General features: G+C 46.3%; 1 protein-coding gene across 1 annotated transcript; it reads right to left on the bottom strand.

The window, feature by feature from the left end:
* Positions 1–1,507: 1,507 nt before the first annotated feature.
* Positions 1,508–6,335, bottom strand: Rtp1 (receptor transporter protein 1). The gene is made up of 2 exons (NM_001004151.2): positions 6,018–6,335; positions 1,508–4,309 (listed from the first exon to the last, which is right to left on the bottom strand). The coding sequence occupies exons 1-2, from the start codon at positions 6,287–6,289 to the stop codon at positions 3,790–3,792; spliced, it is 792 nt and encodes a 263-aa protein (NP_001004151.1). The 5' UTR covers positions 6,290–6,335; the 3' UTR covers positions 1,508–3,789.
* Between the last annotated feature and the right edge of the window lie 5,779 nt (positions 6,336–12,114).

The raw sequence follows: 12,114 nt of genomic DNA, 5'->3' as shown, positions 1-12,114 counted from the left end.
TGTCTATAGACAGGCCTGGAAGACATTCTCTAGATTAACGATTATGTGAGAGGGCTTAGCCCACTGAGGGCAATGTCACCCCTGGGCATGTGGTTCTCGGTTGTATAAGATAGTAGACTGAGCAAGCCAATAAGCAGTACTCCTCTATGGGCACAGTTTCAACTCCTGCCTCCAGGTTCCTACCCTGCTTAAGATCCTGCCCTGACTTCCCTTGGTGATTCTCTGGAATTGTAAGATGAAATAAACCCGTTCCTCTCCAATTTGCTTTTGGCTGCCATGGTATTTATCACATGATACTGATAACAAGCAAACTAAGGCTCTTGCTTCCCTGCCCCTCCATCCTAAGCCCTGGTTCTGTGGGTCCCAATCCTTATAAGACACCAACAAATAAGGCCCTGTCTTAGCTTCAGAGTTCTGGGGATCCAGGAAATATGGGCTGGAGAGATGGCTCAGCGGTTAAGAGCACTGACTGCTCTTCCAGAGGTCCTGAGTTCAATTCCCAGCATCCACACGGTAGCTCACAACCATCTGTAATGGGATCTGACGCCCTCTTCTGGTGTGTCTGAAGACAGCTACAGTGTATTCATATACATAAAATAAATAAATCTTGAAGAAGAAGAAGAAGAGGAAGAAGAAGAAGAAGGAGGAGGAGGAGGAGGAGGGAGAGGAAGAGGAGGAGGGAGAGGAAGAGAGTACAGGAAAATAGCCAGAAATGGAGTGTGAGGTGCAGATGCAGGTTGTGGCGTAAAATAGCATGACAAGGAAAGCCTGACCAAGGGTGACACTCACAGAAGACTTGAGGGGGGTCAGAGAATGAGCCAGGAGCCTTTCTGGAGAACATTCGTGGTGGAGGGAATGGGATCAGGGCCTAGGGAAGAGGATTTCCAGCATGTATAAAGAACAGCACAGAAGCCAGTGTAGCCTCAGAAGGAAGGGTGCTAAAAGGGGTTATAAGACTATTAGAGCCATGCTCTCTCTGGCTTCTATAGAGTGGGGAAGGGAGCAGAGGGGTAGCAGAGCCTCACTCGGATTAAAAGGATGCCCTAGCTGCAGTGCTGAGAAAGACCCAGGTTAGGAAAAGGAAGGAGCCTTCCCTGTGCCCTTCCACTTGGGAACTGGGAACTGCAAAACACCAATCCTTTGGAGGAGACCCCAAAAGAAGCAGGCTTCTTTACCAGGCAGAGCTAGCCCAAGGCGGTATGGGCTGCCTTGACCAGTGATGCTCTCTCTGTCATCCAGGGTGCTCGGAAACCGGCTGGGTAGCCCAGCAATGGGACATGTGAAGGACCAGGCTTCATAAGGATGAGACAAGGAAAGAACTAGAGATGTTTTAGCCCCCAAGTTAGGCCACCTGAGGTAGAGACAAAATGAGGCGCTGAACGTCCCAAGGGCAACCAATCCAGAGTTACAACAGAACCCACAGCTTCCAGGTCTGGAGAGCTCAGCACCGCTTGTCTAAATCCATGTTAGCATCTTAAACAAACCAACCCTGTCCTCTAAGTGCTTTGGTTTAAATAGTTTATTTGGGGTTGATGGGTAGAAGATCTAGGAAATTAGGTGGTCCTATGAAAAGGGGACTATACATATTCTCACAAACAAACAGTACACAGAAGCAAAGATGAGGCTGGCGATAGCCTAGCTATTGATTCACTTAGTCGTTCAACAAAATCTTCCTGAGCTCTTGTTCTGTGCTCAATAGAGGTAAAAGACAATCCAGGGAGACTGTGCTGGCTGGAATTTACATTCTAATCGGGAGTATCTCCGATACTAAGAGATTACAGCGGGTCAGATGTGTAGGCATTCTAGCAAGGCAAGAAAGTCTCAGTAATGGAGACCAGAGAGCAGGGTAACACCCTTGTCACAACGGATCTCCATGGTGGGAAAGGAGAAGGAGGACTGTACTCCCAGGTAACGGGATGAGAGGGAAGGCAACTGAGGAGGGAAAGTGAGCCCTAGATTTCTGAGAAAGCCAGGGAGATTCATCAGAGGAGATTGCCAGGCATTGTTTATAAACTGGATGCAAATGAAGCTGCCCCTTTCATTGACGTATTACACCAGGCAGCAGAGGTTTGCTCTAACTCGGATGTTTAGGTCATTAATATTGCTTTAAAAGCTCCCAGGGTTCCTAACATAGAGCCAAGGCTGAGAAGCCCTGAAATGAGCAGATGACTCTGACAGTCTCAACCTGGCTCAAGGTGCCTACTGTATGGACCCAGATCAGAACTTACTAGAGAGTGGTGCCCAGGATGTGTGGCTGACTAAAGAAATTAATACTGCGAAGGAAGAAGTCACAGCTGGTTGCTACTGTCATGGTGACACTTGCCTTGTGCTGATTTTCTTGGCCCAGCACAATGGCTAGACAGAGTCTCAGTAAGAAAGAAGACAGGATACTGAGAGGGGACACTAATGGCCCAATGGACATCAAGGACCATGTGGGGAATCTCAATGGTGCATTAATGACACCCTGAAGGTCTTTATGTAAGTAGCTTTCCTATCTCCCACACTACAGGCATTGTGACTTTCTATAGACCTGGCTGGAGGACAGGAAGTTGGTTACTAACTCAGACAGTGAACAATGGCCTCGAGAGCTCAGGGTGGGGAGCATCCTATTCCCGGCCCTTCACCTTTCCCCACCAGCCTTACTCTCTGTTATCAGGGTGTCTCCAATCCTGTGGCTGCAAACCGTAATGTACCCCATTTTGAAAGGATGTGAGCTTCTAGGCACTCTCTACCAACAAGTTATTTGTATATTTAATGCATCCTCTATCACTGTGGTCCAGGTAGAAAGCCAATGTGGAAAACCAGTCTTCTACCCTTTCAGCAAAAATCATAGGCGACCAGGCCCCTGTTCCCCTATTCGAGACACAAGTACCCTGAACCCTGAAAGCTCTCCACTATAACGGGGAGTCATTATTCTATGTGGTTTCCTCCCAAACCTCTCTAAATTATGCCACTTCACAAGCACTGAGTGTGAGGCCTCACCCTGTGACTCTACCTCAACTGCCACCCCTTTGTCAAGCAGACAGACCTTGGGATCCACCCGAAGGACAAGATACCAGAAGCTTCAAGTCTGGGGAACACATGCACACTGCAGTGGAGCCAGCGACCCAGTGGCCCTACCTCTTTACCTTCAGGAGAAACTTCTGTGTGTGCCTGAGGCAGGCTCATATTGAAGGCAAAGAGGTTCTTTAAAGCTCCAGCTAGATGCTATGGTTAATAATGAGGACAGGGTGAAAATACCAAGAGAGCAAAGTCAAGTAAGTTCCTTGGCTTTAAGATCTTTAGAGATAACCTAGTCCTATAATTTCCAAGCTTGTTTTCTTTTTAAGCATATATATATGCATATAGTGTATGCAAGCTTGTATATATACATACATATGTATATATGTACATATATATATTGTGTTTATATATACACATATATTGTATATATGTATATATAAAAGTCCTACATGGAACACCATGGAAAGTAGTTCTCTTCTGATTACAGCAAGGGAAAAGGCAGAAGTTGAGGGTGGGGGCCGATATTGGGTTAGGAGAAAGCAACTCACTCATTGACTACTTCCCAAATCATACATTCCTGAGGTACCTAGAAGGACTTCGGAACCCTGGATTTCTTTTGAGAAATCAACCATCCAGCCCAGACACTTAATTCTACAGATAGGGGGAAAAATGGATAAATATTCAGAGTTCCCACCAAATCAATAACTGCATCACATTAAAATGTGACCCATTCCCAAGCCAGGTCTCACCTCACCCCTTCCCACCAACTGACTCCCCACCCCAAGCTTAGACAGAAGTACGGAAGGAGAATTGCAGGTAGATGATGAGCATCAAAACCGTGGCCCAAAATAAGCACCAGGGAATGGAGCAGAAGTTGCAGCCTGAGCCTGTTTCAGCCTGCGGTTTGGTGGGGCTGGGAGCACGGGAGAAGGTGTAGGTGGTCGCCTCCTCCTCCAGCAGCTTCTCACTGGGCTTCCAGTGCACGATGCCTTCCTGGCAGGCCTCGCAGAACTCTCCGCGGTGTCGCCGGTTGTCCTGCCGGCTGGCCACATGGATGCGGTAGTGGCCACCACGCTCCCCGTAGCACTGCTCTCGCAAACTGGTGATGAGGTTGTCCACCAGGCTTTCGATGTTCTCCTCCAGCATGCTGGACTCATCCAGCCGTGCTGTACCGCACTCGTAGCAGAGCTGCTTGAACACACGCATGCGCACCGAACCAGCGCGCTGAGCCTTGTCCAGGTACATGTGGAAGAGGATGACTACATGGGGTGACTGCCAGGTGTGCCAGCACCAGGAACAGTGGAACCTGCCAGCGGTGGAAAGAAAAAGAAGAGAGGGTCATGTGGAGGGAGGAAACAGGCCAGGAAAGGGTGAGGAGATGTGGATGCTGACAAAAACAGAGCCCGGAGGTAGGGCGGTGTGTTGACAGTCCCCAGGGTCCATTAGTTTCCCCAGGACGCCATCCTCCTTGCTCTATGTGAGTGCCCAAGGGACAAGAGCAGTCTCCCAGACTTGCCATCGGGCATCTAGTAATGGTTTGCTCCCTAGTTGCTTTCCAGAGTCCGAGTCTCCCTTCAGCCTGGTTCCTTCAGGCCTTGTCCCTCATCCCAATTCTGATGAATTCATTCTTCATCTATAAAATGCTCTGGGTACATTAAGTGAGCCCTCTCTGCCTATACTGTGTGGAAGTCCAATAGCAAATCTGAATTTTGCAGGCTAATAGATACAGAAGCCTGTCAACACTGAACAGGCTAGCACTGGCCCAGAGCTAATGCATTCCCACGTCCTGGAAGTGGAGGCACTGTGAGAACAACATGACCCACCTTCCCCCAGGGGCCAGAATCTCCCACTGACTAAGGCCAGCAGGGATTCACAAGTCAGTGACCAAGTCCAAGTTAGCCACAAATCCTTCCCACCCTACCCTACAAGAACCTCTGGGAAGCAGCACCCTCCTACCATCTGATCCAGGCGCCCCATGTTTTCATTTTAGCCATTGGGTTTATTCACATATTTAGCAGCTATTTCCCTCACTCAGGCCATGTCAGAACTGTAGGGGCCACAGAAATCACCTATCGTTCATTTTGGTTCAAGACACAGCATAAGAGCCCTTGGTGTACACACATTTATTTACTGAGAGTCAGAATCAGCGTCCAGCAATGCTGGCAGGAGACGACTTGAGAATGAGCCAAGCTAAGCAGGGAGGCCTTCGCTTTTAACCCAGACACCTGTACTACCTTTCTGCCCTCACTCAGGCCCCCAAAGTAAAGACTTAAAATAAACCCATCGACCGGACCCACGGACTAGAATGTAGCTATTCTCGGGTATCTTTGTACCTACAAATCACGTGGGAGCCTTCTAAAATTTGGGTACTTAGCTGAATCTGGAAAGGGTCCAATACTCAGCAGCCATAACAAATTCTAGATAATTGTCACCATCATTCATGCCTGGAGCAGAAGGTGAAGCTCTAGGATAGCCCTTCATTCAGCAAGTGGAGAAAGCATAACCCAGAGAGGGGGGTGGATTGCTCAAGTGTCATGGAGACACCGCAGAGTTAGTTTCTAACATGACTCGTGTGTTCACTGTTTTAAACCAAATGGGGCTGAATTAACCAGAATTAACCAGTAAACATCCCCAATACAAGAGCACAGATTCCCTTGAGCCCTGGTGAACCTAAGCCCCTCTTCTCTCAGTTCACAGCTACTCTTAAAGACATCATTGAAATCTAAAAATGTGTAAGCTGTCAAGAGTCAGAAACTCATAAGTATGATCCACCTCTTTATTTGCCAAGTGGAGAAGCCACAAGAAGAGAAGTTCTCCTGCAATCAGCAGAAAGCCTAGACTCACACTGAGGGTCCCCACCTCCTTTGAGGGACTACCTGTCTTCTAGTTTACCTTGGCCTAACAGTGAGACCCAGCAAGCATGGGTTCTGTTTGTCCTCTCTCCGTAGAAGATGCCCCAGGCTAAGTAAGGTTCCAGAGGCTACCTTCGGGCTCCTTATTGCTGGGCTACTCACCTGCCTGAGGCATGAAGTTCCAGGTACTGCTTCCAGCCAGGGGCCAACACATTGTGCTTGAGGTTGGGGTCTATGATGAAGTCCCAGCTGTCCGCTGGCTTCACCTCCTCCATCTTCTCGTAGAAGACCTTCTTCCACTCACCTGTGGTCACACTCTTACACATGTCTTCGTCAGTGGGAAGAGGAGGCAAACTACACTTTATAGAGAACGTGGGGAAAGAGGGTAAGTGTAAGGCAGGGCAGCGCAGTCTCCACGGTCTAAAAATCCTCATCGGCAGGATCAGGAGGAAGCAGGACCCAGCTCCCTCCTTTGTCCGCAGTGGAACCTATCTCCAAGGCAACCAGGCAGAGTGCCAGGAGACACAACCTGGGGAGGAGAGTCTCTGGAAGGGTATTCCAGAGCCCTGATTGCAGTCTACAGAAGCAAGGTTTAGGAGGCTAAATGATCCAAGATAGTTTGGGGGCCTGACAAAAGGCTAGACTTCAGACCATTTCACCTTGGCCTGCAACAGCATGGCAAAGTAAGGACTTAAGAGCTGGCTCAATTTTACCTTGCTGTACCCTGGAGGCATCATCAGCACCTGGCTGCTATGGTAACCACTATGCCTTAGGGAGCCAAGGAGAAATAAGGGATGGGAAGATGTACACTTGTTAGTAGGTAGAACCATAATGTAGTCTCCGTCTGCCTATCTTGTACCTGAAACCCCCCCCCCAATTGATACACATCATCTGAGATCTCATAAATCATATTCACCCTACCAATATGGAACCTCAGACTTACCTTACCCTATAAACAGCAGAGTTGATGATGAGCCATTCTAACCCATTCATTTCTTCTATTTCAAGGATATTGATGTGTCAAGCCCTACACAAAGTGCTTGTAACTGGATGTATATCAGGTCACAATAACGTATTGAGTTCCACATTGTGAGAACCACTTAAAAGAGCAGCCACCTGTGCACAAAGGTAGTAGCTGTTGCATCAGCCAGGCAGTGAGACAGGACTCCTTCCAAGTCCGTTACAGAAGAGCAGCAGAAAAACATCTGAGGCAACACTGCCTGCATATATGAACCTGTAGACTGTTTACATCTTTAACAATAAAATAACTCTTCTTATTCACTTTGATTCAGAGCATTGGAAATATTCGACAATAAATAAAACAGAGCAGGAGCCTAAGAAGGCAAACTCGCTAACCAAATTGGGAAGGCATTCAGACCAATCAGGGAGACTACAAAATGGGGCCAAAAAAGGAGCGAAGTTTAAACAAGGGATGCTGGCTCAAGGGAGGCAAGGAATAAAAAGTTCCCAGAGAACTTGCTATGAAGGGGACATGAGAAATGGTAAAAGTGATTGTGCAGGGAGTAGGGGTAGAAGGTAGGTCTATCTACTAGGATAAGCAAGGACTGGATCAGGCTCTGGGGAAAGGGTTAAAGATGGCCCTGTGGGGCTGACCTTGCACAGGGAGAGTCAGGACAGAGGCTAAGTGTGCAGATGGCTTGGGAGGTAGAGACAGGCTCCACCCTGCATGGAAGGAGGTCACCAGATGGAACTGGGCTCAGGGCCTGTCCTGGCTGAGGCTACATGTGTCACTGTGTCCTGAGGCTGGCAGTATGATGTATTGCTCTGCTGACCTCTGCTTTCTCCCTTACTGCCTCCAAGCCTACTGGAGGTGTTGAGAGCAACCAAGGCTCAGAAAAGGGTGACAAGCAAGAGGGTAGTTGATTCCATCTCAAAAGTTGCCAGTTCGGCTGCAGTAGCTGAGCAGCCCAGGGCCACATCTTTCTCCAGGCAGGTGTTTATGGTGGGACCCAGTGTACGTCATGCTGCTTGCTCCCAAGGGCACACGGTTGGCACCTTGTCTTCTGATGGGCAGTAGGAACTTAGGGCCTTTCTCACGCTGCTTAATAGGGGCCAGACTTGTAGTTTTTAACAAGTTGTATTTCCTTCAAAAATTCATGATGTGTTTATTTCAGAAAAGTTACAAAATAAAGAAAAACTTCAACATCACTACCCAAGATGACTGTTATTAGCATTAAGATGTATATCACAGGACATTTTGATGAGTTTTATAAAGGATAACATATTGTAAATATTCTTCTAGGTCATTAATATTATTCTAGAGTCTCAGGTTGAATATATTCTGTTATATGGATGGGCACAATTTATGTAGCCCATCTTGTTCTTGAGGCAATAAAGTTTAGTTTAGTCCCTCACAGATGAACCCTTGTATGTTACAAACTTGTGTCCATAAACATGCATGCCAAGCATCGGAAACAATGCTTCTAGAAGCAGGAGGACCTCTGAGTTTTAAGACAAGCCTGGTCTACAAAGTGAGTTTCAGGACAGTCAGGGCTACACAGAGAAACCCTGTCTCAAAACAAAAACAAATTCGTAACAAAAATGAGGCAATGCCTCTTAAACATCGTGCACATCTCTAAGACGGGCATTGTGGCATGCCCTTGTAATCCCAGCACCGGGGGGACTCAGAGGCAGGAGGACTTAATCCCAGCACTGGGGGGTCAGAGGCAGGAGGACTGAGTTCAAGATCATCCTCAGCCACATAAGGAGTTCAAGGTCAGCCTGTCTTAAGACATACAAACAGAAAGAAAACCGTTTCCTGACTGTTCCACAAAGTCTTGTTGGGACTACAGACCCTTCAAATGGTGTGAATTACATACAGGTTGCCTGAAAACCCTGCAATCGGAAGTTAAGACAGGCCAGGATGGCAAGATTGCTCAGTGATAGAGGCTTTTGCCACTGTGCCTGACAACTGAGTTCCAACCCAGGGACCCACCAGGTAGAAGGAGAGAAGTACCTGCTAAGAGTATGTAAGAGTTACATACATGCTGTGGCATACTCTATAAGAAGGGGTAGTTGGGATCAAGAATGTAGCTTAAAAATAAAAATAAAAAGGGCTTGGAAACCAATTTTGCTGTCTGGTACCACAGTCCTCCAGTGTTCCTCACTCTGCGTGAAGGATGCTCTGAGAAATGTTGATTAACCTCAGTCGGTAAATAACGGGATACTAAGAACACAGAACCCATGTTCATTCCTTGTTGGTTTGGCTTGAATCCCTTTATGCCTGTTACATAGCTATTCTGTGATAGTTGATGTGAATCTTTTCATTATGGTAAAATGTGTCATCGTTTTGTGTGACTGTATATTTACATTTATTCATATACTAACTTGCAGCATCACAGCAGTCACTAAGCAACAGTCCTGGGCTCTGCCCCTGATTCTTTATACATAGTACTTTATTTCATTACCATAGTGACCTTTACAGGTAAGGAATGGCATCAGTTTCATCGTACAGACATCCCTATGTAACTGAGAGGTTAGATAAACTGCCTGAGGTTCATCATTTGGCATTGGTCGTAGTTGGGTTTGAATGAGTATGACTGCTTTAACTAGTGTGCCGGGCAGTGAAGAGTCTAGAACATAATATTTGCTAATTAAATGTGTGTGCCTTCCATCTCACCACTGGTTGTTCCCATTTCAGTCTCCAAGGACACTATGAATCAGTATCCTTTCAGTAAGTGGTTGACCACGGTACACTGAGGCAACAGCTCCTCTAGATGAAAGAATGTGTTGCAAGTGATCCCCCAGGCTCTGTTATGACCAGGGCTCAGCCTTCAGTATTGTATTTAACAAAGCAATTACATTAACAAGCACACAATGTTCAGTATAAATAGTTTAAAGACAAAGAGGAGTATAGTCCAAAATCTATCTCTAAATTTGAAACTAATCTTCAGTTTGTATGTCATCTTTGCTTAGGGGCCATGCTAACCCTCTCTGGAGGGAAGACATAGCCTGAAGCCTTTCCACAGAAAATGTAATGCCAAAAGGTTGTCTCTATGCACAAGAACACTGCAACATCATAAACATTTGGTACCAGGTATCAGGCTCAACAGAAAGAGCTGTGGGTCTGGAGTCAGGACTGCTGTCTGATTTTGTGACCTTGTGTGAGTTATTTGCTTTCTCTTGGCCTTGATTTGTCCAGTCCATTCAAAGAGGAGTTACGATAGATGGGGAAACCTGCTGTAACCCTGACTGCAACCGTGCATAGTTTAGAGAGTTTTAGACCTAGAACCCTGACAAGTTGGAGGACAGACAGTTGGATGAGGTCAACTTTTTGTCTTTTGAAGAGAAAGCTTCCGAGGATGGATGTAGAGGTGCCTGGAACCAGGCACTGACTCCTTCGGTGTCAGAGAGTCTGCTGCTCTCCTGCAGATGTCCAGTCACTGGGTTTGTAGTAGAAGCGTTGAAGGGGAGGGAAATTAAAGCTAGAACCACTGAATAGTAACATTGGAAAGAACTTCTAAGTTCTCGGGATATTTCCTCAAACTGTTAACTCTTCCAATCAGCACTCTTGTCTCTAAATTAAGGCAGTCAAGTCTCAGCTAAGTCAACCGATTTACCCAACTTCCACAGTGTGCTGGAAGCTGTTAGAAATGCTAGCCACTGGCCAAGGGGAGTCTGGTGGCTGGAGAAGTTCCTAGAAAGTCACCTGAAGCTAAGAGAAGTGTTCAGCACAGTTAATCCAACATCCAGAGTGAGTCTTGGGCAGGCAACTTGCAGTTGTTGCCACAATAAACATTCTGATGAAAAACAAGGATACCAAAAGTAAGACACCAGGTGTGTGTGTGTGTGTGTGTGTGTGTGTGTGTGTGTGTGTGTGTGTGCATTTACCCAGCTGATGCAATCCCCATTGGCACAAATTAAGTTTAATTTGAGACCTGAGCTCACAACGCAGAGGCCAGTGCATCGCGCCCTTCTGTATAGCAGAGTGCTTAATAATAATTTTTTTTAATCTACCAAGACAAAAAGAAAATAAAAAAACATCCTGTATCTTGCCCTTGTTAAAGAAGCTCCAATGCTATAAAGTTAAATGTCTTTAAAGCCTTCGGCTTCAGTTCAGTTTTTTAGTATATATGATAATATTTTTAGACACAGATAGCTTAAAATTAAATTCCAACTAGAAAATACAGTGATTAAAAGAAATGAGACCATGCCTCTGACTTATTTGGCTTAACAGAAAATATAATATACAGCTTATTATGCTGCTATTGTCCATCAAGATTCTATAAAAATAAATGTTGTCCTTTTTAGCATAACAAACTCCTGACAAGGATCAGTTTCCCATCTCTATGTGGCATTTGTGGACATAAAGGTGACTATTTGGTGGCCATACCAAAGACCAAAAGTTCCTCCTGGTACTCGGTGGCCAAGGATCAAAGATCTAAATGTTCTTGGTATCCTACAGCAAAGAATCTGTCATCCCCAAAGTCCCAGAGGTACTGAGCCAGAACAGTAGGCCTCTTCGCAGCACTGACACAATGAGGAAGCTGCAGTTAGTACTCTCAAGTTTCAGTTCAAAGGAATGGCATTTCTTCCTCAAGAGAAGCAGCGGCTCCCTGGGAGTCAAGCTCTCTACACTATCCAGAGAAGAGCATTCCTAGCGTACTGCTGGAGCCAGCTCTGAGAGTGCCTTTTTCATTCCTTAATCGTTTGTGACTCAACACACAACAAAAATGCAGAGCTGAATCTTCATTACTAACTCAGAGCACGAACTACACCTCAGAAAATACCATTCCAGCCTGGCAAGATATGCTTGCCCTGCAAGCTCCATAAATGAGCCTCCCAAACACAGGTCAAGTGTAAAATGGGGCTAGTTGCTTCAGGACGATGGTCTATATTGTAAAACCAAAGAGTTTCAGTTGTGAGGGTCATCTGGCTACAACATCTGTCACCCCATTGATCAACCAAGTTCATTTGGTAGATCTGGCTGGGTAGGCAGGTGTCACCTTCCTGCCTCACTACTCCCTGGATACTGCTCCCGAAGCTGCAGGTTCAGTTAAAGAAGCCGACCTTCCTCAATAATAGGGAAGTATCTGTCCCCAGGCCAAGTTACACAAGTAGCCGCGTCATCTGCTAGAACCTCCAAACAAGCTCTGAAGGCCAAATGAACCCCTAAACTTTAGATGAGTTTCCCACCGTGATTAGCTTCCCCTGGTGGCTTTAAAAAAACATACAGCTGACTAGCTCTCATGACTTGACTTGTGGAATGTCTGGGTAGGAGTAAAGGCGCTTTGTCAGA

This window comes from Mus musculus, chromosome 16 (genome assembly GCF_000001635.26).
Source record: "Mus musculus strain C57BL/6J chromosome 16, GRCm38.p6 C57BL/6J".
NCBI lineage: Eukaryota > Metazoa > Chordata > Mammalia > Rodentia > Muridae > Mus > Mus musculus.
Note: the sequence above shows the minus strand (reverse complement) of the source record. Positions and strands in the feature narration are given on the sequence as shown.